Source organism: Desmodus rotundus, chromosome 1 (assembly GCF_022682495.2).
Source record: "Desmodus rotundus isolate HL8 chromosome 1, HLdesRot8A.1, whole genome shotgun sequence".
Taxonomy (NCBI): Eukaryota; Metazoa; Chordata; class Mammalia; order Chiroptera; family Phyllostomidae; genus Desmodus; species Desmodus rotundus.
Genome location: NC_071387.1, coordinates 48,339,480 through 48,358,599, shown reverse-complemented (window position 1 = coordinate 48,358,599; position 19,120 = coordinate 48,339,480). Strand labels below are relative to the sequence as shown.

Here is a 19,120-nt window from a genome sequence, read left to right as displayed (position 1 = left end):
CGTGGCCCTCAGGAGTCATTAAGGCCCATGGAGGCCAGGTGTAGCCAAAAGTTCCTATTCCTCTTTGTGGTTTAGCGTTTCCCCGGTCAGGCGGGGAACCCAGGGCCATTCGGGAGACAAGACAAGAAGTGGGTTTGGAGATGTAGGGGAGAAAGTCATTTGTTACCCCTCTCTTGAGGTATTTACATTCCTTCTGGTTTTCTCTTATGAAGTGGCTCGTGGGCTGTCCTTAGGCACTGGAGGTGTGGTCCCTAACCCCCAGATGAGAGACACCCGAGTTCAAGTCTGGGTCCCTTTATTTAGCAGCTGTGCGTCCTTGGACCAAGTCTCCTCCTGAGTATTTGAGCCTCAGTTTCCTTATCAGCAAAATGGGGGTGACGTGACCTATTGCTGTGAGGACCCGGGTGTGCCCAGGGATGGAGAGGGGTGGAGTTCATGGTCATGTCCTCCACAGACCCCAGGGTTCATCTCCTCGGGGCCGTACTCGTTTCTCCAGCACCACAGCTCTTCACGAGAGCAGACGCCATGTGGAACTGGGAAGGTTCTCCATTCACAGACTCCATTAAAAAGGAATGACTTCTGCCCGGCAAAATTCAAGAGTGGGGGCAGCACCCCACAAACTGTATTTTAAGCTAGAAGGAGTGGGAGGAAGACAAAGTTGAAGCTATTGAGCAGGCTCTCCAAAGCAGTCTGTGATCAGGCCCGGCTGAGCTCTCTCCTCCTCTCTTCCATTTCCTTCTCTATGTGTTTGGCTTTGATCACTGAGTGATATGCAATACGGCATTTGTTACAGCGATTGGACCGCTTGCAGTCGTGGGAGCTGATGAAGTCTACTCTATGGAAAGCTGTGGCTCTGGGTCTGGCAGGGCTGGCCATCTTCGTAAAGAAAAGTGAGTGTGAACTGGCAGGGGAGAGGTGGCAAGCACGGAGAAACTAGAGTTTGGGAGTACTGAATGGCATTGAGCTGGTCACTCATCACCTCCCACCTCGGTGACGTGATGACCTGCACTCGGAGCTGGCTGCACGCACACCTGGCCCAGGACCCAGACAAGCTGGTGGGACGTGGAGGGGCCGCGGGATGGTGGGCACCGGGAGCCCAGCGACAGTCTGTCTGAGCTGCAGCAGCCCGTGCCTCTCTGCAGACCTTTGGTGCATTTGGGTTGCTGCTTCCTGTCAGCCATCCAATCTCACTCAAACTTCTCTCGTGACCAGCCTTAACTTGGAGTCATACAGGGAGGGGGATTCTCGAAAACCAGGTTCCGGCTTGGCTAAGCTGACAGTGGGGAGCCAGCCCACCCTTTCTCTTTCCAGAGACCAGGTGTTGTGGCCCCTCCCACTGTGTTCTCCCAGGCTCCCGTGCTTCTGCATGGAATGTTCTCCCAAGCATGTCACCTGGCACACTCTTAGAGCACCTGCAGGACCCTGCAGAGACCTGTGAGCAGAGTCCTCTGACACTTCGCATTCAGAGCCAGTTCTGTTGTTTGTGCAGAATGACTGCTTTTACTCCCCCACGTGCGAAGTGCTTCAAAGGTGGAATCTTAATCTTAAGAGCTGTGCCTATTTTACAGATGAAGAAATAGTTGCTCAGAGTGGTTAAGTAACTTGTCCCGGGGACACACAGTGAGAATGTAAGTAATATAATAGCAGAGCTATAATTTTTTAAAAAGATTTTATTTATTTATTTTTAGAGAGAGGGGAAGGGAGGGAGAAAGAGAGGGAGAGAAACATCAACGTGTGATTGTCTCTCATATGGACCCCACTGGGGACCAGGCCTGCAACCCAGGCGTGTGCCCTGACTGGGAATCGAACCGGTGACCTTTTGGTTCACAGCCTGTGCTCAGTCCACTGAGCTACACCAGCCAGGGCGCAAAGCTATAATTTGAACCCCTGTCAGGGACTCTTCTTCCAGTTATAATCCACTGTGACTAGAAAGCTGAGAAAAACTTGGTCCCCGTCTGTAAGATACTGTTTAGTGGAGGGGAGAGAGACCTTAATGCAGGCCGCTGGTGAGATTGCCAATAGGAGCAGAACACAGAGCCGTCTCTGGGGAAGGGGGTCCAGGGTAGCAATAAGGCTGTGCTTCCCACCTCCCACCTCCCTCCTCCCTCAGTGGTACCTGCCCAGGGATGGCTTCTCCCGGACTAGCAGAAGGGATGGGGAACTAGTATCATCTGTGCCTCTGCTCCGCTCTCACAAGACTCTGGGGGTGGCCTAAGGCTGAGGTCACAGCAGTGTGCTCCACCAGTCTCGAGGCCACTCACCAGGGTGTGGCCGCTCCCCTACACCCCCTCCCCTCTGTCGGCAGCTAGGATTGTACAAAGGAGCATTAGCCTGGAGCAAGCAAGCGAGGTTCCAGTGACTGCTTACTATGTGGCTTCAGGTAAATCCTACTACCGTCTGGGATTTTTTTCTTATCTGGGAAACAAGGGACCTGGCTAAAATTCCTCATTCACTCTCCCACCATCTGGGATTCTAGGCAGTCATCGGGATTTGCCATTTCTCATACTGTTCCACCAGAGGGCGCCAAATCCTAGCTCCTGCCAATTTGGTTCCTCAATGAAAAGGGGTGATTTAGTGATGAGAGCCGAGAGGTGATGATTGTGAGCTGAGTGTGATGGATGTGTGTGTGCCCATGCACGAGTGTGTGCACAGCATCAGAGTTCTTAGAACCACCTGCATCTGCCACCTCACCTCCACCTTTATCTGTGGTAAGTATGGTTTCACCTATGGGGGGTGTGGGGCGGGGGGCAGACCCCGCCTACTCGGGACAGTCACGTCCTGCAGGGGACAGACAACACACTTCCCAGGGGCTTGCTGAGAGGGGCCAAAAAATAGACTCCACCACCAGCGGCAGCTCCCACTTCATCCTGGTGACGCAGGAGGACCACAGAGGGGTGCTGCCTTTTGGGGATGTAGAATTCAGGAACAGAGCCCCTCACTTCCCTCTCCTCCCCATGGGGCAATGAAAGAGGAGTTCTCTTACCACAAGTCAAGGAAGGGGAACCTCAAGAGCATCACTTGTGAAACTTGGGAGCCTGAGCCCGAGCCCCTGTTAAGTTAGTTCCTGGGACCATCCTACGGAAACATGGGGCAGGGACTGGCCTGGCAGAAAGCATAGCACTGTTGTCGGTGGAGGCTGGTGGCTCGCGGCGAGGCCAAGTGAGAGAGGGTCAGGAGCAGGGTGCCTTTCCCTCGAGGGGTGAGGAAGGTGGACACCTCATGAGCTCACTGGCTGGCGAGACTGTGGGCTGCAGGCTTGCTGGGGGCACAGCTCCAGTGTATACACTTTAGAGAACTGTGTCCTCGGGGATCAGCTGGAGGATGGGGGCAAGGGTTTGAGGAACCCCCAGTGCCTGCGGTCTCTCACCATCCACATCAAGCCCCTCGTCAGCGAACTGGATTGGCAGAAGAACCCAGACAAGGAGAGAGGCCTGTGACCTTTCTAAGGGCAACACCTGAAGTGGGTAAATCTCCATCCATCTCACCACAGCCTTCAGGGAACGCCCAGAGAGAGTGGAAAAGCAAAGCCTGCTCAGGTCTCGCCTGGGGGTGGGCAGCTTTGAATGAATAGGAGATTGAGGTTTGCAAAAGAATTGGAAAGAAAGCACCGTAAGAACCAAGAGACACATGATGCTGAGTTCATCAGTGATGGAACAGGGCACTTGGAAAAATAAATACAAGTACTTGAACTCTCTGTGCCTCAGTTCCTCATCTATAAAATGGGCATAATAGTGGCATCTGCCTCTTAAGAGCTGCTTTGGGCGTTCACTGAGTTAATCTGTGTGCAGTGCTGGGAACAGAGCAGGCACTTTGTAAGGTGCTATGAAGACCGGCTGTTAGTCTCCACGCTGGACTTCTCCCTACATTCGGGAAATGTGTTTTCTTTCCATTGTACTCAACAGCAGACATCTCTGTGCGGTGAGATCTGCTTTCCAGGAGAGGAGGCAGAGGCAGGAAGGGGTGCTCTGGGGCGCCAGGTATGAGCTCTGCCTCCTAGGGCTGTGAGCAGATGTTACACGGAATGATTCCCATAGTTGATGTGACCATCGCCATATCACAGAGCAAGCTGACTGCCAATTCACTCTAGGATGGGTGGGCCCGCATCATCTGAAAGTAATGTTCTGGCCTCTGTGAGTGGGCCCATTCTGTTGTTTACTGCCTTGGATTATACAGAGCTGAGCAAGCGCGTGGCTACCTCCAGCATGCCTTTCCTTTTGTGTGGAAGGAAATCCACCAGCCTCTTGGTCCCTAAGATTCGGCTTCTGTCCGTAAGGTGGGCAGGCTCTGGTTTGAGTCTCTGGCTGGCCCTGGGATATTTTCACAATTAGGGAGCCAGCCAGAAGATTGGAGAACTAGAAAAGGGAAAAGAAGCTTTATGCATAGGCCCAGGTTGAGGAGGCAGCTTTCTTGGTCATAAGTGGGAGCAAAGCAGGCAAACTTCTATAGCTGCCCAAATGTCACTGCCCTTTGTAGGCAAACCTGCTCCCTTTGTGATATGCCGTTCCACTTCTGCCCCTTCGAGCCCACGTTTCTGACGGGCCCAGTGGGTAAATCTGCACCTTGCGTTTGGCACCGAGGCTTTAATCTGGGCCAAAGCATCTGCTTCCAGACTACCCAGTGGGGAGAAACATCAAAATGGGCAGGGACAGGAAACGGTGAGATCCGCTCTGGGGGGCCTGCAGGCTGCCCCAAATCTTTCCATAGTGGAAAGCCAACAACCCGGTGAAAGGCTGGCGGTAGGTTCTATCGGCCCCTCACCTACTAGCAAAGGCTCAAAACTGCTCTCACCGGTGTGGCTGCAGCTGCTCTGCCACAGGCTTTTCCTTGGAGACAGGCAAATCAGAGGCAGCTACAAAAGGGCTACTAAAATTGAGCACGGAGCAAACGTCCCTGTCTCACAGATCCAGGATCTCACACCAGGGGGCGCAACGTTCAACCGTGGGTACCCGGTAATGACACGGAGTGGAGGTTCCGTTTCCACATAACCCTCAAGCCGCGGGGTAACAGAAAGGAAAAATGACTTTGCTGAAACAACAGATACAACAGTTGTTGGGAAAAGGCTCCTTGGCTGGGTGGAGGAAGGTACTTGAGCCAGCTTTAATTCATCTTAAGGCTCACTCACTCCATAGGGCCTGTTGTGCTGATGACAGATTGGGAGCACCTGGGGAAGCCCTGGCTCTGCGGGTATGGAAGGAGGCGGCTCACGCAGTCACACCTGAGGTTCCTGCAGGACAATGAGCCCTGCGATTTTGGACCCCATTGTTACTGATGCCTCGACAAGGCAAAACTGACTGGGGTTTAATGAGGAAGGTGCCAGTTGGCTGGGCTGGGTATTTTTTGCCACTGAGTGAGGCACCTGCTGTTCTAGGTTGGGCTCTTGTCCTCCTGGAAGCTGAACCTCTACAGACTGTCTATGCATTACAGGTGGCCAGAGAAATACCTAAGGCAGGGTGACAAACTCATTCTAACCGGGGGCCACATCAGCCTCGCAGTTGCCTTCAAAGGGCCGAATGGAATTTTAGGACTGTATAAATGTAACTATTGCTTAACTAGGGGCAAGGAGCTCAGTGCTGCCATCAGGTAGAAACAAGGTGCTGGGCCGGATAAAACAAGGTGGAGGGCTGGATTCGGCCTGCGGGCCTTGTGTGTGCCACCTGTGACTTAGAGGTACCCAGTATGAATCTTAATCCAGCATATTCCCCCATAATGGCCCTTCACTGGACTCGGGTGCCTGGTCTCTCAGGTTAGCCATTGGCATGCCCTGCCTTTTCAGAAGCATGCAGCAGCAGCTGATCACCAAAGGTCAGGCTACCCGCATTATAATAAAAGGAGAGGGCCTCCCTACAGGTTCCAACTAAACATCTTTTTGTTTGCCCCTAGCTTCTTGATTTTTTACATTCTTGCTTTCAGGTGACGCGCCCAACACCAGCCTGTTCCTGTAATGGGTTCATCATATGCTCCAGTGTCCAGTCCCCCCTGCTGGGTGTGCGGGTAAGCACCTCTGCTTAGTTCTTCTGGAGACCTGTTCTCCCAGTGGTTTGGCTCCTGGGAATCCCGGTGGAAACAGCCTCTCCTCGTTCTGTTGTCATCGTGATTACTTTTTCCCTTGCACGTGTTTATGTTGCTGTTGTGGCCTTTGTCTAGTGTGGACGACAGATATCCCATCGGGTGACATCTGTGTTCCTCTATCCCCTTACAGGTGCGGGGACCAACGAGGAAGAGGGGGTCACGTGAGGTTCTAAGAGCCAGTCAGGAGGGGTGGGGTTAGGAGAACTAGCTCCATCTTATGATGCGAGCTGACCTTCAGCTACTCTGGGAGGGGTGGACCCGTACCACCTGGAAGCGATGTTCCTGCATAGCTTAGAAGGCGCATGTTTACTGCCTTGGATTAGACGGCTCTTAACCAGCCGGCGCCACGTGGCAGCGAGCCCCCTGGGCTAGCTTGTGCGGCTTGGCTACGCTGATCTGCCCTCTGTCCCCTCTCCGTGCAGAAATCCACTGTCTCACTGCTGCCCCCAGCTCCGCTTCTGTGTTTCTCTAACAAACTCCTGATGTAATTCTGGAGCTGCACTCTTTCCTGGGTCTCCCAACCCTGGGGCAGGTTTGACAACAGCAGCCTCCACTACCAGACCCTCGGGGCTGACTGCTTCGCAGGGGAGACAGGGTCAGTGATGTTTGTAGAGAAGAAGCATTACGTTCATTTTGTTTTAGGAACAGGGCTGGGTACTCTGGGTTGGGGTCGTGCCCCCAGCACACCCCTGGCAGCAGAGAGGTCGTGAGGGCAAGCTGCAAAACCTGGAATTGCAAGGAGCATCAGAACAGTCTTCCAGAAGTCCTCGGGAGCCTTCAGGTAGGCTCCGGGGCAGAGTTCCCTTTGACCGCCCACTTCGCCAAGGCTGCCTCCCCGCGCCCAAGGTTTCTTGGGGGAGGTAACTAACTCCTGCTTCCCATCTCTCACTGAGAAATCCAGAGGTCCCCTTCTCCCATGCAGTGTGCTGCAAGGAGGCCGAGGAGGGTGTGGTAACAGGTGACACAGTCTATCCACTGTGTTTAAAACCGAGTCGGTTTCGCAGAACACTCCCTTTTAGAAAACACCTGGGCCCCGGGCATCAGGCAGGCTCCCAGGGGTGTCCGACCTGTGGCCTGTGTGCGGCCCAGGGTGGCTATGAATGCAGCCCAACGTAGACTCGTCAATGTCCTTAAAACCCTTTTTTTGCTTATCAGTGTTTGTTAGTGTTTGTGTATTTAACGTGTGGCCCAGAGAGGCCAAAAGTTTGGACACCCCTGCGACGGGCCGGGCAGGAGGTGGCTTGCGGGGACAAAGACAAATCTGCTGCTACCGGGTCCCATCCCGCCCCCAAAACAATCAGACGCTCAGCCAGGGCCAAGAGGTGAGGCTCTTGTTTATTGTTGCAGCAACTCTTACAGACGTTAGCGTTCAGTTAAATAAAGGTAACACATTAAATACATCACAACCCCCAAAACGCTACGGAGGAGGGGAGGGCGGGCCAGGCCCAGCGACCAGACTGTCAGAGGAAGTACATTCAGTGGGTGTGCGGCGGCGTCCACATTCCAGGCTCTTCGCGTATATATACTTTATTTATATATTTATTTATATTTATATATAGAGATCATTGAGTTTTGTGTATACAAAGAACAATATTGTTACAAATACAATACTATACTTCTCCCAATGCTTTACAATAAGCTCTATTCCATCCTCTTTACAGAACAATAGTACAAGTTCATACTCCAGGGGCTGTGCTGAGCTATGTACAAGAAACTTCCTTCCCACACGGTCCTTCAGTGCTGCCTGCATGGAGGGGCAGAGATTCGGGGTTGCAGGGGGGAGAGGGGGGTGGTGTGTGTGTGTGTGTGTGTGTACGCTCGCAAGTCGGCCAAGCCAGGGCAGGGGCAGCCCAACTCAAACCTGCGCGTGGCCTTGACAGAGAGAGTAAACACATTGAAGGGGGGGTGGCCCTTGGTTGTAAACATTGGTAACAGCCACACCCCCGGTTGAGGGACCCCAGAACGGTTTGTGGGTGGTTTCATCAGCCTGCGGATGGGGCGTGGGGCTGACAGGAGTGATGGGGGAGGTAGTAGGTTACTCTGGGACCGTTGGAGGCCAGCGTGGATGGGTGATGTTCTCAAAGCAACGCTGTCTGTAGGGCCTCAGAGTCTAGCCCCAGGGTGGGCCCCAGGACCCTCAGAGCCCGCTCTGGTGAGGGGAGCGGGCTCCAGGCATCGGCCTCTGGGGCGTTCCTTCCACTTGGGAACCTGAGGCTGATGGCGGCTCCCTGAAATGCTTGCATCTGAGAAGGCGGAGGTGGGGTGGGTTCTGGTGCACCCTGGTCAGACCAGGAGGGAGAGGTGAATCTGTCCCCAAAGCTGAATCACCAGCATATCCTAACCAAGCAGCAAGAGTAGATTTCGCCCAGGCCATGTTTGGGATGCTCTATACACTGTCTGCCCCACTGCATGGGGAATTCAGATATTTACAGATGTAGCTACACAGGTAGGGATGTCAAGGGGTAGTGACCACCACTTCCCACAGGACTTTCAACATCAGTTACTAGCATTTAAGATCCTGCCTCCTTGGTTAACCAAAGCTGGATTAACTTCCTCCAATGGGAGCAGAGGGAAAAGAATACACTTCAGCTGGGTGACTATGGAGCTGGCTGTGAGGAGCCAGGCATGGTAACAGGAAGGGATGTGGTGGATAAATAACTTACTCTTAGGCTAAAATGTTACTCTTCTAGAAGAGCTTATCAAATTGGCTTTTCCAGCACCTGTCAAACTTTCTAAGATTTCTGTGCAGTAGCAAAGGAAGCATATTCTCTTTCCTCGCTCCTTCGGGTGAAGCCACTTCACTGTAATCACCAGGGAGGCCGCACAGGGATGTTCTAGTGGAGTCCCCGCCCCTGGCCAATCTGGGGCAGGCCCCTGGACAGGTGTGTGGAGCAGTCACCCGGGGGCAGACAGGCTGGAGCCCTCTGAGGATTTCCCAAGGCTCCCGAAGCCTGAAATGCCACCCGTCATACTGCCTTCATGTCTTAGCCACTCCCTCTCTTTGGCAGAGGAAAGATGAACTTATGACTCTTTAGTATTTAATTGTCATCGGACACTCTGCAGTTTCGTAAATGGAGAACCTGGAGCCGTGGTTCCTGCCTGCCCACCTGGCTCCCCTGGGGAAGAGGTGACCCTTCCCTGAGAGGATGTTTGGGCAGCCCGGCCCCTCCTCCCCAGGGCTTTTGTACCGCACACCGAGATCAGCCGCTGGGCCTTTGAGACCGGGTTTCCTGACTCTGAGCAGAAAACTCAGGAGGTACAGAGATCCTGGGGGAACGGACCGCACACAGCTCTCTGGTGTATGTCTCCTGTCCCTGATCTCTCTGTATTCGCTTTTCTCCCTCGCCCAAACCCCTCCACTCGATCTGTGAAAACATGCTACCTGACATGTGCTCACCGAATTCCTGTTTCCACAAATACAACATAAATATCCCAAATGCAGAGAGCAGGGACTATATTAATATTATAAAATATATTAGTTTCTCTTTCCCTGTCTCTGCTGAGGTCATGAATGAAACAAAACAAAACCCAAACCAAGGCACACCCTATCCCCATGAAAACAAAATGCTCTTTGGACCAAAGAATAAGTAAAAACTGGCTCAGAATAACATTACTAAAATGTTTGCACGGAACTGAGACAGAACCCAGAAACAAGAGGCACCTGATAAAAACACGTACACTCCACACCAGTTAAATTCTCGGACCCACGAGGCAAGATGTTGTTTCTGGAACACATTTGGGGATTCTTAGGCATAGCTTGAGGTCATTATTGTCCCCTAAATTTTGTGGTTTATGTACTTTTCTGGCCTTTCCAACGCCATATCCTGCCTAGTGGCCCTGAGCAGAGAAAAAATGTAACATGAATGCACCTGCGTCCTTGTCTTCCAGGTGAGCAGTCCAACCCTCCCAGGCTCCCTGTATGAGTGTGTGTGGGGGGGTGGGCACGAGGGGAGACCACTAGAGTACTTTGAGCCAAGGTGGCGCCAGCAGGGCCAGGCCTCAGCCACAAAAGGGGCACTTCTCTCAGGACAGAGCTGACCAGCCCCCGTGGTCTCACCAGCCAGGGGCAGGGGCTGCACAGAGAGGTGATGTGGGCTCTCCAGGGGCTCCGTGTACTTACTGGGTGGTGGAGAGGAGGGAAGGGTGAGGCTCTGTGTGTGTGCAGGTGTGTGACGCGGATGGAGGCAGACGGCAGCTGCCCACGCTTATCTAATGGTGCGTAACCTCAGGACAACCTAGAGAAGCGGTGCATGTCCCAGGAATCACCAACAAACAAGAAGAGATCCTTGTCCAAGGCAGTTCCCCTTCTGTCCTGGGGGGAGGAGGCTCCTATTAGAAAATACAACTATGTTGAAATTAAAACTAGCTGTAGAAGAGGCCTAGGGTTGGCTCAGAAGTTCTGGGCAGAAATAATGAATAGTGTCCTAAGTTAAGGGTGGGCAGGGCCTATCCTCAAAGACACCAGCTGGCCCCCCCCACCCCCCATTAACTGCCAGATTCCCACAGACCGACTGGAGGAGAGCAGACCCGCGACTGAAGTGTAGGCACTGCTGAATCAGCTGCTTTGCTGTCCCTCGGAGCTCCTTCTAAGAGGTCTGTGCCTCTTGGGAAGGGAGGAGGTCCCCTTGGGCGGTGACAGCCCTCCTCAGGCCCTGTGAGGGCCCATCAGGACAGTCCAGTCCTGGGTGCTGACCAGGTGGGGACCGGCTGCTCTGCATCCTCAAGGGAGTGCATACCAAACTTCCCTGGTATTGAAAAATAAAAGCAAACTGGAGAGAGCGAGCAAAGAGGTCTTTACAGATGCTTTCCTTCCTGGGTAGACCGAGTGTGAGAGTGGGAGGGAAACGTCTCTGGGCACACAGATGCAGAACGAGGAACACAACCACGAGTGAGGAGAGTCCTCCATGCATGCGCCCGCGGGGGCGCGGCTCAGATGTAAACAGGCTGCTCCTGGGCCGTCAGCAGTCGGTACATGGCAGCTGGCATCGTCTTCATGTGGATCTGAGGGCAGGAGCACGCGTTAGCAGGGGCTGGGGCTGGGAGGCTGGGGGACGGACGGGTGGTGCCTCCCACCACCCGGGGACGTGAAGCCCCGCCCCCAGCACCACTCCCAGCTGCGACCTGACTGGGGGAGGGGTCTCCAGGAAGAGCAGAGGCCACAGGCTTTCTAAAGAGATAGGGGTGACAGTAACAATGAAAACCGGGTAAGGTTTATTCTCCCAACTGATTTTATTCTCATCTGGCCTTTTTTAAAAAAATGAGAGAACTCTTAAAACGGAAGTAAACGGCTGTGGGGTTCTGACTGCTCCTGCTGCTCTTGGGGGCGGGGCTCAGAAACGAGTCCTGGAGACCTGGAGTCAGGACCTGGGCCAAGGCCATGCCAGGGACACTCCTTCCGGAGGCCTGTTCTGCTGATGAGACTTGAACCTAAGACTTAAATCTCCCAGGCACATTTCGTGAGACTAGCGGGGGGGGGGGGGGGAATGGAGAGAACTGGGCAGCCATGGAGAGAAGCTGCACAAATCTCAGGGCTGAGAGAAGTTCAGTTTGTTTTTGCTTTGCTTTCACCTAGAAGTGGGATCAAATGGTGTATCTGTTTCTCCTTCTGACTCACATCACTTAGCCTACACCCTCAAGGTCCAAAGCAAACTCTAACGGAGGGGTGGTCCCCAGAAGGGAAGGGGGTCAACTGCATGGTGAGGGATGGTAGCCAGGCTTTTTGCGGTGGTCATTTTGTAGTGTAACTGAACAGATGTTCAGTTCCGATACTGTGCCCCTGAAACACACGGGGTGGGCAAAAGTAGGTCTACAGTTGTAATACAAATCAGTAATGCAAAGATAAATAATACAAGAGTAAGCTCTGTGTTTTATGTATTCATAGTTGTAAACCTACTTTTGCCCTCTCCTGTATTTAAAAAAAGGCAAGTGAGCAAATCATCCTAAAGGTGACTCAATCTTATCTCATGGAGGTGCTCTCTGACAACCTCTCATCAGTGAACCCCAAATCTGGCCTGAGACAGACTGTGCTGGGTGTTGAGGAGTGTCTAGGAAGGCTTGGTCAGGGCCTGGCTGAGGCGAGGGGCACCGGAGGACCCCAGGCCCTGGCCCGCGTGCCTACCTCCCCCACAGCATTGGAGAGGATGTGGACGATCTTCTCGTGCGGGGTGGCGACCACACTCTGTCCGTTGATTTCAATGATCCGGTGTCCCACGCGGACGCCTCCTCTCTCCGCTATCCCACCTCGCATGAGGCTGCAGATCTGTCAGAGTCAAAGGCCGCGTCACCCCTCGTGGGCAGGGAACTGGGTGGGGATGGATGACTGTGCTTCTGGAGCCCCCCGCCTCTTACACTCTCCTCCCTGAGAAGCTGCCACGGCTAGGCTCTGGGCATTTAAACCTTGTTTCTTTTCACAAGAAATAGGGCTCTGTCCACCCACACAGCCACCTCCTTCACGCACTCTGCACAGGGAATGCGGCACACCACTGGATTTCACGCACACTGAATTCTGACCACTTGTCACCCCAGCTGGGGCTTGGTAAAAAGAGCTGTTTGGGCCTGTCACCAAGCTGCCAATGTTTCTATTGTGGGCCTGTAACTCAGGTGAGCTTTATTTCCCACAATTGCCACTAGACTCCAACGTCGAATGTATAATGCTAGCACCCATGATTTGGGGTCACAAGTCACGTGAGCCAAAGTGGAGCTGGGACCCCTGCTCTGTTTTCCAGAGTGTGGCTAGCTGGCGGGGAGCTGCTCCTCTCGAATTCCCCAGCTCGGTGGTGCTTGATCAAACTCCCTTCTCACTGAAGTGACAACGTGGCTGGGTTTTGTCCCTGCGGGTGGCAGAGGCTGCAGGCTGGTGGAACGGAGCCTGCATTTCCCCATTGGGAGGGTTCTGTGTGCGGCATGGCAGGGGAGAGCCACCCCCACCTCACGCACAGAACAGTGGGAGTTTTCCCAAAAGAGTGTTTTGGATGTACAGAGCTGACTTTAACTCCAGACCGTACGCCTCTATTTCAAAGCCTATGTGGGTGAGATTGCAGTGTGGAAACCGTCACCCCGCCAGGTACTCTGGGTCAAAAGGTCCCTTAGGCGCTACCCACACTTTAAATAAAAACGAGGGCCCCACGGACCCGCATCTGTTAGGTAACAACCCTTTGTTCCTGCTTGAACTTTTAATATTATTCAAATAGAAACAAAGCAAATAAGGAAGTATAAACAGATGGAACATGATGTCAGGCTAAAATGATGGAGTAAGCTTAGCTTCTCTCCAAAAAGCAAATGACGCTATGTAGGTACAAAGAGCAGATCAGTGGGCTGGATATTTTAACTCCATCTGGAAACTTCATTTGGGTATTTCTAAACCTTGAAACATACTTAGAATAAAATTTTGATTACCTACAACTCTTACTTGAAATTTAAGGAGAAAAGTAGAATTTTCTACCTGGAAACATGAATGCAAAAAAAGCACACCAAAAATCTACAAAATCAAGAGGTTACAGGTCCTGGCTGGGCAGGTTAGCTGGTTAGAGCATTGTCCCGATACGCCAAGGTTGTGGGTTCAATCCCCATCAAGGCACATACGAGATTCAACCAATGAGCCCTGGCTGGTGTAGCTCAGTGGCCTGAGTGCAGGCCTGCGAATTAAGGCACTGCTGGTTCAATTCCCAGTCAGGGCACGTGCCTGGGTTGCAGGCCAGGTCCCCAGTAGGGTGTGTGCGAGAGGCAACCACACATTGATTTTTCACTGCTCCTCTTCCTCCCTCCCTCCTCCTCTCTCTAAAAGTAAGTATTAAAAAGAAAAAGAATCAACCAATGGATGCATAAGTAAGTGAAATGAGTCAATGCCTCTTCTTTCTTTCTCCTTTCCCTTCTAAAATCAAATTAAAAAAAAAAAAAAGAGGTTACAGAGGACAGATTTGCCACCCAAGCCCAGAATGGCTATGAATGAATCCAGAAAGGCAAGCCTGGGTGAAAAGGAAGTGGTGTTAAGCATGGAATTTCTGTCTGGGATAAAGAAAAAGTTCTGGAAAGAGATAACGGTTACGGTCATACCACTCTGTGAATGTACATGATGCCACTGAATTGCATGCTTAAAAAATAGTTTAAATGGCCAATTTAATGTATATATTTTACCACAATGAAGAAGTATTTTTAAGGCTGACACCCAAGTGATAAAAATACTCTGTAACCCCGAAGTGCCAATTGAGGTCAAACAGGCAAAGCACAGATTAGCCATGCGTACTAGCATGTGGCGGGGTTCTCAGCCTGGGCTGTGAGCTGGACTCACTGGGGAGCTATGAAGCCCCCAGTGCTCCTCACCCTAGTATGGGGAGCAGCAGCAGCTTTGCAGAGGCTCGAGGGTACAGCCAAGCCTGGTGACAAGGTGGCAGTCCCCCAGAGGTGAAGGAAGTCCTTGCTGGCACATCCCAGACTACCTCAAGTGAGCAGCTGGGAGGGCCACCTTGCACGGTCACGGAGACTCGGGCTCCAGGGCCGGGGCTCTGAGAAGGGCCTCTCTCTTCACATGTGGGAAGGCACAGACTTTTCTGTCCAAAGAGAAAGCCAAGGCTGCCTTTACCTATTCATCCCCTTCCTTGCTGGATTCTTTCAGGGAACTGACCAGCCTTAAAAATCAAAAATAAAATGCCAAACACAGTGGCCCATTTTTGCCCGACTTTGGAGAAGGGTGTGCATGGTACTCACGATTCCGTTCTGGACGCTGAAACCCAGCTGGTAGCGAAGGTCTGGCCGCCTGATCAGCACGGTGGTCACCGGGGGGCACCTCACGATGTTCAGCTTCACCCGGGCCTGGTTCTTCAAGCCCTGATTAAGTGAGCGAAGCGCAGTGGGTACAGCGACCACCCAGGCAGACAGGCGAGAGCAGAGCAGACAGCAGCGAAGGCCAAAGCAGCCCCTGGGAGACCTGCATCACTTGGTAAGTCCCCGCCACCCACTGCCGGCCAGCGTCAACTCAGGGGAGAAACTGCCGCTCTGACATGGAGCCCTTTCGTCCTGTGTACACACCAGCGCCTGTCTGTGGGCAGGGCCTTCGTTCTGGGAAATGGGCTGCGGTCAAGGGACCTGAACAAAGTGGCCGTCTGGGCAGTGAGGAAGGAAATGGCCGCACGTGCTTTTCAGCTTAAACGATGAAGGCTGCACCGTATCTCCGGGTCAGGAGACAAGTGGGAAATGGACGTTTTCTCCGAAGGGCCAACTCTAGCAATTCCTCTTCTTCCAACAAAGAACATGTAATTCACAGCAACCAGCCCAACTCCCCCGGGCTTGTTTTCTCTCCGTCCCTAATGCTCCTGCGCCCCTACCCTCTCTGCCTGTTAGAGACTTTATCAACATTCCCAGGAGCACCTGGGGAAAAGCAGGGAGCAGACGGGGCTGCCCTCCATGAAGGCTTCCTTGGGAGAATGAATAGGGTGCTGCTGGGGACGGAAGGAAGGTGGGAAGGGAGGGAAGGAGGGAGGGACTTAGGGATTGGAGACTGTCTTCAGGTCTGCGGTTTCATGACCCTTGCCAACACGCCTCTCCCTCTAAGAACTGAGAGCAGAGGGAAAGGTGGCCTTTACAGAAAAAAAAGGGGACTTGGCCTGGTTTCAGAGCCTCTTCAGAGAGCTTCCTGCACCCCACTCTCATCTGTGCTGAGCTCAGGCCATCCTCCTGTCCCCTGAGCACACAGGGCAGTGAGCAGAGCCCCGGTCTGCTTGGGACACCCCGGGAAAATCACCTCAGGCAAGGGAAAGTTCTGCTCCTACAGGTCCGACCACCGACTTGTGAGCCTCACCCTGAAAGGAGGGTAATTCAGTGCTGGAAGCAACGTCCATCGCCCAGGCCTCCCGCAGCCCACCTGCTCTGCCCCACCGGACACCTGCGTGCTGGGCGGTCCAGACCAAGTGCCCCATGGCAGGTGTTTCCCAACCCGTTTCGAGTCAGGGCAGGTAGAGGAAAAGGCGGCAATTTCACACCCTGGGGTCAACACAGCAGGGCTTGTGGCTGCCCAGGCCCCACGTGGGAGCCAGGGTGGGGCGAGCTTGGCATTCCTGCTGCAAACGCCCGCCCAGCAGGGCTTCCACCTGGTGAGGCCTGCTGGTGGGGAGAAGGCTCGAGGTGGCCACTGTCCCCATCTGCCAAAAGGTCAGAGGGGAGGGGGACGAGCTGTCCCTAAATGACGGCACTGTGGGGTGGGGGGGACAACCTCTCCCGCATCCAGCGGAGCAGTGGCAGGTGCTCAGGAAAAGGTGGGCTCTTCTCCCCCCAAGTCCACAGCGTCCCCTGGTCAATTAAAAAATGGGTCCAGTGTGCACCCTCCATTTCAGCCTGAAAGGGGATCACTTCTTATTCTGCGAACAGAAATCTGCAGATTCCACAGCTGCTGCTCCCAGCAGTCACTCCCCAACCAGGATGCAAAATCTTTCTCTGCTGGGGCAGGACTCCTTTTGCACATTTCACAGATGCAGACAGACGGGGACCTGAAGCCTGAGTTGTCCAAGGCCCTGTGGGGTCAGACCTGGGATGATGGTTTCCCTGCTCCAGCCTCTGCCTTCCTCACAAGCAGATGCCCTACCTAGCAGACAGGCGGAACTGGTGTTAGGTGACTTCACCAACAGGATTGTGGCAAGAAGGAGACTTGCCACTTAAGAGTGGCAGAAGTGACCCACACAACTTTGTTTCTAAGGAATGAAGAGATGCTTTAGGTTGAGGGATGGATCTGGGCTCTTTTTGCCTCTGGTTGGCCGGTTTTATCATGCTTGGCCAATAGGTGTATACCAGTGGTTCTCAAACAGAGGACCCCACACCAGCAGCAGCAAGACCCGGCCACTTTTGCTAGAAATGCAGAGTCGGGGGTCCACCCACACCCACTGACTCAGAAACTACAGGGGCGGGACCCAACAGTCTGTGTTGACAAGTCTCGGTGACTTGATATACAGTCCCGGTGACTCTCACTTTTGAGAACAGGGCAGACCATCACTGCAGAGCAGTGCACTCACCCGCACTCGGTGACTTAATGACGTCCACTTACTACTGACACCTGTGGCCCGTGTGCCCTGTGAGAACAGGCGAGCAAAGGTGGGGTGAGGACTTAGGGGAGAGCTGGTTGTCCTAATGCCGTCTGCCATCTGTATGTTTGTGCCATGTGTGAGTGCCCCTCAGGCCACTGTCCCCTCAAATCCCATTCTGGTGTTGAGACCAGCTGTACCACCTGTCACTGAAAATTGCTTCTTGCCAGGCACCGACCCGGAGAGTCACGGGAGCTGTGTTTTTTAATGCCCTTGACACACCGGAAGCTACAATGATGCCATTTGATGAAGAAGTGAGGCTCAGACGTGCTAAGTGGCTCACCCAGGCTCACACACAGCAACATCACTCCCAGGTCTGCCTGGGTTCAAACACACGGAATTTTCTCCTACCCCATGACCCTCCACGTAGAAAACGGGAGAAACTGTGTCATTCATGAGTCAGGCTTGCTCAACCAAGAAGCCAGGGAGGGCAATGGAGCTCAGAGCTCGGCCTGGTGCCCCAAGTCTTTCCCTCCAGGCTTGCACGGGCCGTGCTTCCAGCTGGCTTTCCTTCCTGCAGGGAGCTCTTCAAGGCTCCTGCTGCTGGCTCCCCCTCTGCGTTTGCTCGATTCTAGTTTGTCCTCTCGGTGTGTGCATTCTGAGGGGCTCCATTTAACTCCCCACCTCCAGCATCTCGGCCTGTTTCCTCAGTGTTCTCAATCGCTCCGTTTTCTGTGGGGCCGAGCCTCCCACTGCTGTGATGTGGGTCACGGTGACTTGGTGCGCACACACAGGCAGTGGGTCCCAGCCCTCCCCAGGGTTTCTGCAACATCTCTGGGAAACCTCTCTGGTTCAAGAAATAATGATTTCAAAGTGAAGCAAGACATGAGCTGAGAGGGATTCTTCCTGGCACTCTGGACAGCAGGTCCATCGTCCATGCCGATGCTCTGGCTTTTTGCTGCTAACCGTGGGGCTTGGCGAAGAGGACTCGCTGTGTCAGGAGACCTGGGCTAAGAGGGGTGTCTGCCCCACAGTCCGTGGGGCCTTAGACACTCTGCCGCCCTTCCACTGAAATCTCGTCGGCAAGACAAGGTGCCACCTGGTATGATCTCTTCCAGTTCTCATTTCTATGATTTCACTCCTTTTCATGCTTTCTTTCCCCTTTCCTGTGTTTGCTGACACCACGTTATACTTAGAAACACCTATTTTTAAAATTAAAAATAGGCAGGAAGGGTTTGCTCAGACATCATTCATACATGTATTTCTTTTTCCTTTGAGTGCCTCCTCATTCTCAATCGCTTAATCAGTGAATATTTATGGCTCATTTGCTATGTGCCAAGAAATGTGTTAGGCCCTGGGAGCAGGTGGAATGGGACCTTCAAGAGCTCAAGGCAGGGCTTTGGACACACAGCAGAGCAGCTGGAAGGCTTGATCCCTTCACCTGTCTGTCTCCGCAATGAGACCAGGAATTCGTGGGGAGTGAAGAATGCCAAAAACAGAGGAATGAGTGAGAAGCCCAGCCTCTCAGACAAAGCTGTGTGCTTTAAATGCGTACACCTGTGAACCACTGGGATTGTTTAGGCATGCCCGCGAGGTACCGGCAAGCCTCCCAGAGCACACCGAAAAGCCACGAACGACTCCGTTTTCTGAACGCTACCTAAACGTTCACACTGCTCTGTGGGTTCCTTCCTTCTGTGCGAAGTGATTTAAGACGCCTGATTTGTCCCCCGGGAACGAGCTTCTAGACTGGGACGTGTGCTGCATGGCGAGGCTCCGTGCGACGGCAGTCTGAAACCACCAGGCCTCGCATTTGCTCTGCCGTTCCTCATCAGTGACTCAAGTTGGGTCCCATTAGCTTGGGTTTCTGAGCTGCCATTTTGTTAGAGGTGCCAATTAAACAAACGGTCATTTCATCCCCATGACAACAGTGGAATGTTACAGCAAATTAAGAAATCTGGTGGGAGGGGAAGGGTAGGGAAGTGGAGAGGGGAGAGGAGAGAAGCCAGAATCGTCGCTATGGCAACAGGCGAGCAGAACCAGGATGA

General features: G+C 53.2%; 1 protein-coding gene across 6 annotated transcripts in view; it reads right to left on the bottom strand.

Moving 5' to 3' along the window:
* Positions 1-7,385: 7,385 nt before the first annotated feature.
* Positions 7,386-19,120, bottom strand: part of APBA1 (amyloid beta precursor protein binding family A member 1) — a 193,998-nt gene continuing 182,263 nt past the window's right edge. For 5 of the 6 annotated variants that reach the window (XM_045191237.2, XM_024555200.4, XM_045191246.3 and 2 more), the window contains 3 exons: positions 14,773-14,892; positions 12,188-12,328; positions 7,386-11,070 (listed from right to left, as the gene is read on the bottom strand). In XM_045191237.2, coding sequence (XP_045047172.2) covers positions 10,999-11,070; positions 12,188-12,328; positions 14,773-14,892 — 333 coding nt within the window. In that variant the 3' untranslated portion in view covers positions 7,386-10,998. The remainder of the gene's footprint in view (positions 11,071-12,187; positions 12,329-14,772; positions 14,893-19,120) is intronic. The other variant, XM_045191248.3, reaches the window with a different exon arrangement.